We start from the raw sequence: 15,163 nt of genomic DNA on the forward strand, positions 1-15,163 counted from the left end.
CTCATTTGTGTGACTTCATTGAAGATAAGGCACACCCTTATCTTATTAGATAAGCTATTACCAGCAGGAGAGTGGGGTAGGGGAGAGAAAACCTTTTGAAGTGATAAACATCCATTTTTTCATGGTCTGTGTGTATAAAAACATCCTTACTGCATTTTCCACTTTTATGCATCCAATGAAGTGAGCTTATGCTCAAATAAACTGGTTAGTCTCTAAGGTGCCACAAGTACTCCTTTTCTTTTTGCGAATACAGACTAACACGGCTGCTACTCTGAAACGTGTGAGGAACAGTAAGGGGGGAGAGGGGAATAAAGATGGGGAAATAGTTTTACTTTGTGTAATGACACATCAACTCCCAGTCTTTATTCAAGCCTAATGTAATGGTGTCCAATTTGCAAATTAATTCCAATTCAGCAGTCTCTCCTTGGAGTCTGTTTTTGAAGGTTTTTTTGTTGAAGAATTGCCACTTTTAGGTCTGTAATCGAGAGACCAAAGAGATTGAAGTGTTCTCCTACTGGTTTTTGAATGTTATAATTCTTGACATCCGATTTGTGTCCATTTATTCTTTTACGTAGAGACTGTCCAGTCTGGCCAATGTATAAAGCATTGTGGTACCTTAAGGGTTAAATGCTAAATACCAAAGCCAAACGCTAATTATTTGTGTCTGGCAAAAAGTGTCTGTCAGTTTTGCCACTTTGAATGAAAGATTCAAATGGATTTTTAGTGGCATTATTTAAAAACAAAACAAAACCAATTCATGTTAAACTACAAAATAGGGTTTTACAAACCAGGAGTGTTTGTTTAGGTTCTTAATTTTTTTTAACATTCACTGCACGGCTTTAATTATTTTACACAGCTGTACATAGATTACATTCCCTTTTATACATTTGGGCTCAGTTAAATTCCAGTAGAAAACCCTTATGTTCTTTAAGAAATTTGATTAAATTGTTCATAGTCAACTGATTTAAATCAGATTGTTTCTTTGCCTCTAACATTTTTAGAACATTCAACTGTTTAATTCCCTCCAGCCTCTGCAGAGTTAACTTTTTTCCCCCTTAAATCACTTACTTATCTTGCAAAATGACACCTTCCTCAGCTCAGATGTCACCATTTCAAGTATTGTCCCAGAGATTTGAATTTGAACTGTGTTGTGTCTCCAGCATTCTTAACAGACTCATTAACACTCACTGGTGTTGTCTTTGGTCAATGGAGACTCAGAGTTCAGAGGTGCTTTCACATGAGTTCACCTCCCAGGTGGGGCGCAAGAAGGCACCGTGGTCGTTCCTCCAGCTACTCACTGTTCACTCTGGCCACTGTTGTTTGTTGTGCCACTGTTCACTCCATCACTCTGTTGCCCATGGCCCTGCACCATCACCTTCTGCTGCCACCTGCCAGTGTAACCTCTGCAAGTTGGTCTCTTGAGGTTCCACCCAGCTCTCAGTGATTTCAGCTGAGCTCTCAGTGCGGAAACCTCACTGCTCATGCAGATTCGGCTGTCTCTTCCACAGAAACACTGTCCCTCAGCACGTCTAAGCAGGAAGACCTAATTATCAGTGATTTCAGCTGTAGTGGTCACTTAACAAAACAAAAGACTATCTATGGAGCCTAATCAGCTCTGTCTTTAAACAGTGGAGAGGGGCAGGACAAATAATACTTGTCACTCAGGCAGACCATTAAGCAAAACACCTGTCCCCACCCTCTCTCTTGGTGCCCTCAATCAGCACAGGCTAAGTACAGTTCTACTACCCTTTACTCATAGCACTGGTCTACACTATGTGGTTAGGTCGAATGTAGCCGCGTTAGGTCGATTTTAAAATGAATGCATCTACACGACCAACCCCGTTCCATCGACCTAAAGGGCTCTTAAAATTGACTTCTGTACTCCTCCATGGCAAGGAGAGTAGCACTAAAATTGACCTTGCTGGGTCGAATTTGGGATAGTGCAGACACAATTCAATGGTATTGGCCTCCGGGAGCTATCCCAGATTGCTCCAATGTGACCGCTCTGGACAGCACTTTCAATTCTGATGCACTAGCCAGGTACACAGGAAAAGCCCCGGAGAAATTTTGAATTTTGTTTCCTGTTTGGTCAGCGTGGCGAGCTCAGCAGCACAGATGACCATGCTGAATTGCAGAATCGCAAACGAGCTCCAGCATGGTCCGAAAGGGAGACACTGGATCTGATTGCTGTATGGGGAGAAGAATCTGTGCAGGCCGAACTCTGATCAAAAAGAAGAAATGCTAATATATATGCCAAAATCACACAGGGCATGGTGGAGAGAGGCTACAACAGGGACACACAGCAGTGCCGCATGAAAGTCAAGGAGCTCAGGCAAGCCTACCAAAAGATAAAGGAGGCAAATGGTCACTCTGAGTCAGAGCCCCATACATGCTGCTTCTATGATCAGCTGCATGGCATTCTGGGGGGAGGACCCTGCCACTACCCCACCACTGTCCATGGACACCTGCAAGCGGGGAGTCTCACGCAACTGGGAGGAGGATTTTGTGGATGAGGAGGAGGAGGAGGAGGAGGAGGAGTATGCGTAGCAGGCAATCAGTGAATCCATTCTCCTCAGCAGCCAGGACGTTTTCATCACCCTGGAGCCAATACCCTCCCAAGGCGGGATCACCGACCCTGAAGCCAGAGAAGGCAGCTCTGGTGAGTGCACATTTGTAACTACAGTACAGGGTTTTAAAGCAATAGTGTTTAATGTTTGATTTGCCCTGAAGAATTGGGATGCATTCGTGGCCAGTACAGCTACTGGAAATGTCTGTTAACATGTCTGGGAATGGAGCGGGAATCCTCCAGGGACATCTCCATGAAGATCTCCTGGAGGTACTATGAAAGTCTTTGCAGAAGGTTTCTGGTGAGGGTTGCCTTATTTCATCCTTTACCACGCCAAGCCAGTAGCAAGTAGTCTGGAATCATTGCAGCACAAAGCATGTCAGCGAATGGTCCTGGATTTTGGTCACATTCAAGCAACATTCGGTCTGTATCTTTCTGTGTTACCCTCAAGAGAGTGATATCATTCATGGTCACCTGGTTGAAATAAGGGAATTTTTGTAAGGGAACAGTAAAAGGACCCCGTTCATGCTGGGTTGTTTGTGCTTGGCTAAAAGGGATCATCCCGGAGAATAGCCACGTGGCAGGGGGAGGGATGAAGGGATCATCCCAGAGAATAGCCACATGTTGGGGTAGGGGGAGGTGTGTGCTGCACATCCACTTGAAAACCACAGCCCCTCCTTTTAAATGTGAAACCCAACCGGCATTGCTTACTATGGGAAAGATGGCGCTGCAGTTTGAAACCATTCCCACATGTTATGAAAGCGTAAGAAGCCAACCCCATGTACCAAAAGGCTTACCATAATCCAACTAATGCCTAAAACTAAGGTTTTCTGGGTTCCTGGGGCAGGTGATGGGGTTGGAAGGGGAGGGTCTGCATGCTCCCGGGCAGGGGTCTGGGTGGACCACCTTAGCAATGCCAGGGCCCTTTGGGAAGAACAGACACTTGCCCTCTCCCTCTGAAGGATGGGCCCTTAGTGGAAGAGCAGCTCAGTCCTGGGCCCTGGCTGCTTTGCGCTGCTGGGCTGCCCTGACAAGGCAGCTCTGGACTGCCCTGTCACAGGGGTGCCAGGGAGCACAGGGCTCAGCAAGGGGGCCTGTGATGGGTGGGGCAGCAGGTGGCAGGGCAGGACAAGGTCACAGAACGGCATAACTGAGAGCAGCCTTGAGGGTGAGGCTGCTCTCAGTTATGCTGGGCTAGTTTCGCCTTGCAGCGGGCCCAGGATCAGGGAGCAGAAGGGAGGCACGGAGTCAGCTATAGAGTGATCCCGAGAGTCTAAGAGGAGGGGCTGGTGTCATGCAGGTGGAGGAGGCTGGCTCCCCTCAGACATGCATGGCCCCTGTGCTGACAGTTGGGCTCCCCCCGGGCCTTGCCCACCAGATGAGGCTGCTGGTGCAGGGAGCACATGCTGGCTGGAGACGTGCAAGGGTCCAACCTAGGGGGGCCTTGGCTGCCCCCATCCCTGCTATCCCCCACAGGGCTGGGCCTCAGGCGGAGGCCACAGCTGCACAGGCGAGCAATCCCCAGGGACAGCAGCAGCGCTGGCCAGGTGCAGTCAGACGCGCTGGGCACCAGGCCATGGCTCTCCCCCGCCGTACTCCTGCTGCAGCCAGTGGAGAGTCCAGGCCGCTGGACCACTCCCCGCACAGAAACAGGCCTTGCCCGTCACCGCTAGGTTCCCACGAGGAGCTGAGCTAGGCAGACGGATTACACATGACGTCTTCACCTGCCGCCAAGTCCCAGGAGGGGTTTAGTGGCTTCATGGGAGAGATCTTTGCTCTGGAGGGAACAAATGCAGAAGTCATGATTGTTCCATTGTGTCATGAACAGGCAGAGCCGCAGGAAGGATCCAACTGCCAAGGGAGGACAGGTCCCTGTTGTACCAATAAAATAAAAACCAGCAGGATCTTATTAAAGGGAAAAAGGCAAAATACCACATTTATTGTGAATACAGAAAGAATCATAGTAAGCAGTTAGTTATGGCTATAACATTCCATTCAATCTCATATTTATTCACACATTCATTCATACAAACACACACACACACACATACACACCCACACACACACGTTCTGCAAGGTTGTTATCATAGTTACCAGCCTTAGAGTTGCTCATGCCAAGCCACTGGCCAGGTGGCCTGGACATGAGGAGGGAGCAGGGCCTTGTCAGATGCTCATCTGATGCTCCTGGAAGTTGGTTTGCAGAATCAGACCCCAAAGTTCTCACTTTTTAGAGTCTATTTTTATAGGAATTTCTTCCTATGCCAGTTTGTGGGAATTGCTTCATCATGCTGTTGCTGAATCAATCAGCAGATAGCACATTCCTGACGGCTCCAAGATGTTATCTTGTTCTTTGGTTCTCCCATTCTTGAGGCTGTTGGGTGGATTCCAGTCTGCCCTCCGGGGATGTGGGGGGGGAGTCCTCTGGTTATTTCCACTTGACGCCTTCTTCAGCCGATGGACACTGGATTCTTAGGCTGGCACCTCCCTGATCATTCAGTTATTATCCACACCAAGCATCCATCTACATACATCCTCTATCGCTATTTTAATCACAATTGTTAATACAACAAAAGGGCGGGGAGTCTCTGGGTGCTGTTTCTGTTGTTAGAGTATTGCTTTGAGTCTCTCTCTCTGTGAATTGCTTTGGGAACAGACTCTGTCTTAGAATGTACTAACACAATTAGCAGCTTGCAAGTTTCGCACATAGAGGGAGAGAAACAGTACCAAAAACCAAGAGACCTCTTAATTAGTAATACCCTGGAATTTAAACTCTGGGGAATCAAACTCATTTGTGATTTTAATACAGAACTTCTTTAATATGATCCAACATAATCCCCCTTTTGACACTAAGATTTATAATCGTCAGTGTCACTTTCTATGTAGCCTATTCAAGAGAAAGTACTGTGAGGCAATTTGAGTTTGTGATTCCAATTCATGCCACATACATGATCCTAGTGATGTATCTTTACTACAAGGTTCTGGGGCAACAGGCAAGGTGAGGCACACCCACTTTTGAGGAGTCCATTCGGTACAACCTCTAGTGTCCAATAGCTTCCCTCCCTCCCCAGCCCACTGGCTCAAGGTCCAGGGTAGCCAAAAGGATCCCATGTGTAATATGGGGAGTGGGTTAACCTTCAATACCTTTGCCTCCAGGGACTGTTGGTGTGCAATTTTGACAACAATTTCTCCCATTAACAAGTCTGGTTTACAATGCTGGAAACATATTGCATCCATTCATATTGATAAGTGTCAAACAATGATCTCTTTCTTTTTTAACAAATGCATCAAACCCTTAATATTTCCCAATATGACCCAGAACATTTTGTGTTCCAAAGTAGCTAGTGCAAGTATCTGCATTTCAGTGCATCCCATAGCTATGGCTGTGTAGTATCCTATTTCTAATATATTTTTTTTCTTATGGATAAGCCACGTGGTAGTATTAAGCCATTACTAAAGATTCCATCGGCCTTTTAGGTTACCCAGACCAATTTGGACCAAGTCTACATTGGCATGTACTTGTTTTTGTATCAGGCTGTCCTGTAGCTGGGACAGAAAGCTTAATTTATTTTTAAGTTCCTGCAGGTCTTCAGTACTTTTTTTTTTAAACACACAACAGTGCTAGCAACAACACAAAACACAAGACAAAACATAGAACACAGAACACAATTTCTGTTGTGACAGTAGATTCATGGTATTGGGTTGCTTTTCAGCTGGCAGCTTTTCCTGATTTTCTGAAAGACAAAAAGAACATGTTTCTACCCCTTTTGGGGTGGCAGATTATTGCTTAAAATATTTCTTTTACAAATACCCTTGCTGATTGCAGGCAAAACAGAGAAATTGCCCCCATATTTTCCTGTTTTTGTTCTATAGGCAGGCCAGGTTTCAAAGGCTTTTATCTTTTAAGGGTTATGGGGAAATTATCCCACTGTTTAGTCATTAAATCCCTGAGTTTTCCTTCTTATACAGCAGACCAAGTTTATAATGTTTTTCCTGCTGTGTTAAGCTTTAAGTTTTATTTACAGGTAATAACTGAGACGCATCATTACCATACGACCTTAAAGGATTTTTCCAAAAATCATACACACTATACGTTGTTATAGGGATACTTATTATCATTAAATTTATTAAAATTATCTTGTTATCCCATGCCTTTTATTTAGACAATTTGTTTGCTGACCAGGTATGTCCTTTATCTGCAGCTCCTTTGTGCTGCTAGTTCTTTCCTTCCTTTATCATTTAGGTAATTTGCATTTTCACAGAAACTTCCTGCTTTTGGATTTAAAGCCATCAGCAGCTCAGAGACTCTATCTTAAAAGGGACACAATCAACTTTCACCAGAGTTTTGATTACTTTTAACTTCTGCTTCCAAAACACACAGCAATCTGAAAAAGAAAACCCAACCTATTGTGGCTCCCTTTGGAGCCCTAATAGCATTTTAATTAAGTAGCATGGTATGTTTGCATTTCTTTTGCCCCTTCTACAATATACCCTGCACGTATTCTGGGGCAAATGCACATTCCTTCCATAGTTTAACTTCTATAACATTATCCAGATCCATTTTTACATAAGGTGTCACTATTTCTTTTTTTTGCTTACAGAGTTTTCATGTACCTTTATCAAAGTGACAGTCTGATTACTCAGAGCCATTTTAAGACTCAGTGTTTCTAACATTGCTCCTTTTTGTTTTGTGCACCTCACCCCTGCTGTTGCTTCAGAGAGGCACTGTCTTTTTTAATTTTTTTTTTTTACTACAACTCTCATCTGCTATTTTGTTACAAAAACAAACAAACAAAAAACAAACAAAAAGAATCCAAAATTTTTTTTTTTATATTCTCCTGATTTTGACTGCCCTGCTGCAGCCACAACTTAAAAACATTTTAAATTTTGTAAAGCATTGAGTTACCTTTTAAGGGTTAAATGCCAAATCCCAAAGCCAAACAACACTAATTACCTGTGTCTAGCAAAAAGGTCTGTCAGTTTTGCAACTTTGAATTAAAGAGTCAAATGGATTTTTAGTGGCATTATTTAAAACAAAAACAAAACTAACTGGTCCTTAGAACTTTACATATTTACACACACACAGACAGATACATACACATTTTCTTTTCCTTAACATCCCTTCCACACTGCTCTGTTTTTTACATCTTACATTCCCTTTATACATTTGAGGCAGTTAAGTTCCAATAGAACCCTCTTATGTTCTTTTAGCAAATTTGACTAAAAATTGTCCAGTCAAATGATTTTAATCAGATAGTTTATTTTTGCCTGGCTAATTTACAGATATTCCTTTGGAAAAGGGCCCATTTTTCTTTCAGAATGGCTGCAAAGAAACCAAGAATGCTCTAACACTTTTCCTTTTTAACATTTTCGATTAAAAGTTGTTTGGGTGAAATACAAAGTTTAACTGCTTAATTCCCTCCAGCCTCTGCAGAGTTAACTTTTTTTTTTTTTTTACTCTCTTTTCTCTTTGTAATTATGCCTGGGGGTGCCGTACATAGGACCTTCTCCCCCTTTACCTGCCTCCCTCCAGCCTCTGCAGAGTTAACTTTTTCACTCTTTTTGTATTCCTGGAATGCCTCTTTCACTATTTTCAGCTGGCTTTGGATATTTGTAGCCAGCACCTTCCAATTGTCTGCTCCCTTTTCCATTTGTGCCTTTTCCTCTTTACATGAAGACAAGCGGAGGGAAGAATCCTTACATGCCTCCCACAACAACCAAATTGCTGCTGCATCTCTTTTGGCAGCACTAGAAGGTTTGTATATGAGGATATACTGAGCCAATCTATCCTCTAGGTCTGAAATAGTGCAGACATCAGCTAGGGCTTGTTTAGTCCAATGACTGTGCCCAAATTTTTGAAGGATTTGTTTAAAAGGTGTAATTTCTTTAACAAAAGGTGAGGTTGGAGTTCCTTCTGACTCCATTCCTCCCTCTAGTACTGGCTTACCCTGTTTTCTTTTAAACATCTTAACATGGATATTTCAATCTCTTTGTCACTGCTGGTATTACTTAGCAAGTGACACAGCCTAGATTCTGAAATCATAGCTTAATCTATGCGTTTTTCCCCTGCTACCTTCCCGGAGGCCAGCAGGTCCCCTGCTACCTTCCCGGAGGCCAGCAGGTCCCCTGCTACCTTCCCAGAGGCCAGCAGGTCCAGTTAACCTATTTCTCCCTGCTACCTTCTCGGAGGCCAGCAGGTCTGGTTAACCTGTTTCTCCCTGCTACCTTCTCGGAGGCCAGCAGGTCCGGTTAACCTGTTCTTCCCTGCTACCTTCTCGGAGGTCAGCAGGTCCCCTGCTACCTTCCCGGAGGCCAGCAGGTCTAGTTTAATCTGTTTTCCCTGCTACCTTCTCGGAGGCCAGCAGGTCTGCTTTAATCTGTTTTCCCTACTACCTTCTCGGAGGCCAGCAGGTCCCCTGCTACCTTCTCAGAAGCCAGCAGGTCTGGTTTAATCTGTTTTTCCTGCTACCTTCTCGGAGGCCAGCAGGTCCCCTGCTACCTTCTCGGAGGCCAGCAGGTCTGGTTAACCTAATAGAAATGCCTAGCTCACTAGAGCTGGCGGTGTGCACACCAATATTTACAATAACTGAGGTTTTAAACAATATTCCCCCTTTCGCAATTCTCCACCAAAATGTTGTACCAATAAAATAAAAACCAGCAGGATCTTATTAAAGGGAAAAAGGCAAAATACCACATTTATTGTGAATACAGAAAGAATCATAGTAAGCAGTTAGTTATGGCTATAACATTCCATTCAATCTCATATTTATTCACACATTCATTCATACAAACACACACACACACACATACACACCCACCCACACACGTTCTGCAAGGTTGTTATCATAGTTACCAGCCTTAGAGTTGCTCATGCCAAGCCACTGGCCAGGTGGCCTGGACATGAGGAGGGAGCAGGGCCTTGTCAGATGCTCATCTGATGCTCCTGGAAGTTGGTTTGCAGAATCAGACCCCAAAGTTCTCACTTTTTAGAGTCTATTTTTATAGGAATTTCTTCCTATGCCAGTCTATGGGAATTGCTTCATCATGCTGTTGCTGAATCAATCAGCAGATAGCACATTCCTGACGGCTCCAAGATGTTATCTTGTTCTTTGGTTCTCCCATTCTTGAGGCTGTTGGGTGGATTCCAGTCTGCCCTCCGGGGGTGGGGTGGGGGGGGAGTCCTCTGGTTATTTCCACTTGACGCCTTCTTCAGCCGATGGACACTGGATTCTTAGGCTGGCACCTCCCTGATCATTCAGTTATTATCCACACCAAGCATCCATCCACATACATCCTCTATCTCTATTTTAATCACAATGGTTAATACAACAAAAGGGCGGGGAGTCTCTGGGTGCTGTTTCTGTTGTTAGAGTATTGCTTTGAGTCTCTCTCTCTCTGTGAATTGCTTTGGGAACAGACTCTGTCTTAGAATGCACTAACACAATTAGCAGCTTGCAAGTTTCACACATAGAGGGAGAGAAACAGCACCAAAAACCAAGAGACCTCTTAATTAGTAATACCCTGGAATTTAAACTCTGGGGAATCAAACTCATTTGTGATTTTAATACAGAACTTCTTTAATATGATCCAACATCCCCTGACAAGAAAGCTGCAGCCTGTCCCCTTTAGTTACAGAGAAAAGCTGAGCTCTGTTTAAACGCACTAACAGGTCTGCCTGTGCTGCCCAGGGACACAAGTGCCAGCTCAGTGGCACACGTGGGGAACACGCACGCATGCTGATCCAGATAGACATATGCACATACACGGCAAGGGATAGGTGTGCAAACCACACCGAGGGAGCACACACTCACACGTACACAGAGAGTACATGCATATACACACATGCACACACACAGAGTACACATGCGTATACACACACACAGGAGCACCGCACGCACACACACACAGAGTACTGCATGCTCACGCACACACACAGCGGAGTACCACACACACGTGTGCGCGCACACACACACAGAATCATAGAATCATAGAATATCAGGGTTGGAAGGGACCCCAGAAGGTCATCTAGTCCAACCCCCTGCTCGAAGCAGGACCAATTCCCAGTGAAATCATCCCAGCCAGGGCTTTGTCAAGCCTGACCTTAAAAACCTCTAAGGAAGGAGATTCCACCACCTCCCTAGGTAACGCATTCCAGTGTTTCACCACCCTCTTAGTGAAAAAGTTTTTCCTAATATCCAATCTAAACCTCCCCCACTACAACTTGAGACCATTACTCCTTGTTCTGTCATCTGCTACCATTGAGAACAGTCTAGAGCCATCCTCTCTGGAACCCCCTTTCAGGTAGTTGAAAGCAGCTATCAAATCCCCCCTCATTCTTCTCTTCCACAGACTAAACAATCCCAGCTCCCTCAGCCTCTCCTCATAAGTCATGTGTTCTAGACCCCTAATCGTTTTTGTTGCCCTTCGCTGGACTCTCTCCAATTTATCCACATCCTTCTTGTAGTGCGGGGCCCAAAACTGGACACAGTACTCCAGATGAGGCCTCACCAATGTCGAATAGAGGGGAACGATCACGTCCCTCGATCTGCTCGCTATGCCCCTACTTATACATCCCAAAATGCCATTGGCCTTCTTGGCAACAAGGGCACACTGCTGACTCATATCCAGCTTCTCGTCCACAGAGGGAGTACACATGCATACAGACAGACACAGAGGGAGTACACCTGTACACACACACGCAGAGGATTACCGGGCACACACACACACATGCACACGCAGAAGAGTAAGCCCCATGCACACGCACCCCCCCCCACAGAGTACTGCACAAATGCACACACACACAGAGAGGAATACCACACGAGTACACACACACACAGGAGTACCACACATGCGTGCGCACACACACACACACACACACACACACAGAGGAGTGCCGCACATGTACATGTGGGAACTAGGAGTGCGGGGGGTGCTACAGTACCCCCAGGTTTTACGGGGGACTCTCCTTCTGGCCCCCAATGCAGGGTCCTGGCTGTTGGCCCCGTACCTGGGGCTCCGCTCCCGGCCCCATGCCCGGGATCCCAGCTGCTGCCCCACGCCCCCGAGATCCCAGCTGCTGGCCCCGCCTCCACCCCCAGACTTGGCCCCCTTACCCCTGTCCAGGACCCGCCCTCCCCTAGACACGGCCCTTCTCCAGGGGGTGGGGGGTAGGGAGAGCGGACAGAGGTAAGAAGGCTGGCTTTCAGCACCCCCATTAGTAAAAGTGTTCCAACGCCACTGTTTGAAACGTAACCCTGCCCTCCCCCTGGCCCGGGGCTCCCAGCTGCTGCTACAACAGCCCTAGCCCCGGGCCTTTAAAGTTAAAGGGGCCTGGGGATTTAAAGGCTCCGCCTCTTCCAGTAGAGGCCACGCCTCTTCCGGTTGAGGCCCTTCCCCCTCCTCAGGACTCCCTAGTACTGTTAAATCCTTTAAGTTACTTTCACCCCTGCCTTAGCCATCTCTTTTCCAAGCTGAAAAGTCCCAGTCTCGTCATACGGAAGCCGTTCCATCCCCCTAATCATTTTTGTTGCCCTTTTCTGAACCTTTTCCCATTCCAATATATCTTTTTTGAGATGGGACGTCCACATCTGCACGCAGTATTCAAGGTGTGGGCGTACCATGGATTTATATAGAGGCAACATGATATTTTCTGTCCTATTACCTACCCCTTTCTTAATTAGTCCCAGCATTGTGTTTGCTTTTTTGACTGCTGCTGCACATTGAGCAGACGTTTTCAGAGAACTATCCACAATGACTCCAAGATCTCTTTCTTGAGTGGTAACAGCTAATTTAGACCCCATCATTTTATATGTATAGTTGGGATTATGTTTTTCAATGTGCATTACTTTGGATTTATCAACATTAAATTTCATCTGCCATTTTGTTGCCCAGTCGCCCAGTTTTGAGAGATCCTTTTGTAGCTCTTCACAGACTGCCGGGTCTTAACTATCTTTAGTAATTTTGTATCATCTGCAAATTTTGCCACCTCACTGTTTACCCCTTTTTCCAGATCATTTATGAATATGTCGAATAGGACTGGTCCCAGAACAGACCCCTGAGAGACACAACTATTTACCGCTCTCCATTCTGCAAACTGACCATTTATACCTATCCATTGTTTCCTATCTTTTAACCAGTTACCAATCCATAAGATCACCTTCCCTCTTATCCCATGGCAGCTTTCTTTGCGTAAGAGCCTCTGGTGAGGGACCTTGTGAAAGGTTTTACTGAAAATCTAAGTACATTATGTCCACTGGATCCCCTTGGTCCACATGCTTGTTGACCCCCTCAAAGAATTCTAGTAAATTGGTAAGGCATGATTTCCCTTTATTAACACCATGTTGACTCTTCCTCAACAAATTATGTTCATCTATACGTCTGACAATATTGTTTTTTATTATAGTTTCAACCAATTTGTCCGGTACTGAAGTCAGGCTTACAGGCCTGTAATTGCCGGGATCACCTCTGGACAGGGCTGGATAAACTTTTTGTGGGCTCAGCGCCAAACATATTTGTGGGCCTTCATGGGGCAAGGTGCAGGGGGGCGGGATGGTCAGTCTCCAGAGTGAGGGCAGGCTGTGGGCAATGAGGCATGGCACGGCAGGAGCTGCCCCGCTCTGCACAGCCCAGCAGGAGGGCACTGTTTACGAACCTGTAGCTGCCAGACGCACACTGGCCTGCCCAGCCCTGTGCTGCCAGCATCCCCCATCCCCTTCAGGGAGGGCCCGCACCACACTGGCCCCTTGCCCAGTGCCCCACCCTTATGCCCAGCGCCCCCTCGCCCAGAGACCTCCACCACAGATCTCTATGCCCAGCCCCCACCCCATCCCACACCCCTTCCCGCTGGCCTCCCGCCACAACTGCACAGCACCCTGCACACCACACCGCTCGCCCATTGCCCCCCACCCATAGACCTGCCCACCACCTTCCTCACAGCCCCACCATCACAGCTGCACAGTACCCCATATTCCTGAGGGAATTCTGCACCAAAAATTAAAATTCTGCCCACAGTATTTTAAAATTCTGCAAATTTTATTTGTCAATAAATAGATGTGGAGGCTCCAACATGGAAGTGGGGAGCACAGGCCACTGGCTGCATGGAGGTGGGAGATTACCCTGCAACCTCCCCCCACCCCACCCTGGGACAGGGATTCGGCAGTGAGGCTGCACCTGACCCTGACAGTGCAAGGGCCAGGCCTGCCCCAGAAACACCCTGGGGCCCTGCCCCCCGTGCCAGGCGCACCAGGTGTGGGTGAGCAGGCTCAGCCCGGCAGCAGGATCCAAGTGTGGAGGGACTTAGTGTGGGGGGATCCAGGTGGGGGTAAGAGAGTTCTCTGTGGGGCAGTCTGGGTGCGGGTGGCTCAGTGGGGGATCTGGATGCACAGAAGCTCATTGCGGGGTTCCAGGTGCAGGGGCAATGGGACTCTGTAGGGGATCCAGGTGAAGCTGTTTGGGACTCAGTGGCAGGGTCTAGGTGCAGGGGAGGTGGGGCTCATTTGGGTGGGGGTCCAGGTGCAGGTGGTTGGGGCTCAGTGGGGAGGGTATCTGGGGAGGCTCATTGGGGTGGTACAGATGCCGTGGAGGTGGGGCTGGTCAGGGTGAGGGTTCGATAGGCCTGCTTAACAGAGGAGCCCCAGCTTTTGCCAAGGGGATGCCGCATGCTGGGCTCCCGCTTCCCTCATTCTCTTCTCTTCCCTACCATTCCATCTCACCCCCTTCCTTCCCCCCGCCTCTTCCCCCGCTTCCCTCATCCCTTTCTCTTCCCCATCCCACGCCCCCTCCCCACCGCTCCATCTCCTCCCCAGGCTGGGGCAGAAGGGAGTGGGAAGAGATGGGGTGGGGCGGAGTAGGGGTGGGGGCAGCTTTTCTGGCACGCTCAGCCAGCTGGGGGATCAGGCTGGCCGGGGCCCCTTCTGACTCTGGGCCCAGTCCCGTAGTGCCAGTGGCACTATGGTAAACCCGGTACTGCCTCTGGAGCCCTTTTTAAAAATTGGCATCACATCAGCTATCCTCCAGTCATCTGACACACAAACTGATTTAAACAATAGGTTACAGACTTCCGTTAGGTTTCAGGGTAACATCCGTGTTAGTCTGTATTCGCAAAAAGAACAGGAGGACTTGTGGCACCTTAGAGACTAACCAATTTATCTGAGCATAAGCTTTCGTGAGCTACAGCTTATGCTCAAATAAATTGGTTCGTCTCTCAAATAAATTGGTTAGTCTCTAAGGCGCCACAGGTCCTCCTTTTCTTTTTGAGACTTCCGTTAGTGGCTCTGCAATTTCACATTTGAGTGTCTTCAGAACTCTTGGGTGACTGCGATCTGGCCCTGGTGACTTATTGCTCTTTAACTGTTTGCGCATTGCAGAGCCCGGGCCCACTCTGGGCAGGCACGCACTCTGTGCTCTCCCTTAGACGGACATGACATGGGTTGGTCTGAGCTAAAGTCTGGTCCCACTAAAGGGCTGTGGCTGCTGCTGTGTGTGGAATCACGCGCCCTGGGGAGCAGGCTGCGGGCGCTGGGTCTGACACCGCCAGGACACCATGCGTGCCCCAGCTGAGTTCCCGCTGGTCGGTGCTGGGTGAGGGGAAAGGCTCTGCCC

At 47.3% G+C, this 15,163-nt stretch overlaps 1 protein-coding gene across 3 annotated transcripts in view; it reads left to right on the plus strand.

The window, feature by feature from the left end:
* PAOX (polyamine oxidase) overlaps positions 1 to 15,163 on the plus strand; it is a 35,308-nt gene that overhangs the window by 6,956 nt on the left and 13,189 nt on the right. Inside the window, exon 1 of one of the 3 annotated variants that reach the window (XM_084634092.1) lies at positions 2,534 to 2,659. The exons of 1 other annotated variant lie outside the window; for it this stretch is intronic. Coding sequence is in view for 1 of the 2 variants with exons in the window: in XM_084634091.1 (XP_084490217.1) it covers positions 14,987 to 14,990 (4 nt within the window). In the remaining variant the exon portion in view is untranslated. Of the gene's footprint in view, positions 1 to 2,533; positions 2,660 to 14,971; positions 14,991 to 15,163 lie in introns of those variants that run through there. One more of the 3 variants, XM_084634091.1, reaches the window with a different exon arrangement.

The sequence above is a fragment of the Lepidochelys olivacea genome, assembly GCF_965140295.1.
Source record: "Lepidochelys olivacea isolate rLepOli2 genome assembly, chromosome: 7".
In the NCBI taxonomy this organism is placed as follows: Eukaryota; Metazoa; Chordata; order Testudines; family Cheloniidae; genus Lepidochelys; species Lepidochelys olivacea.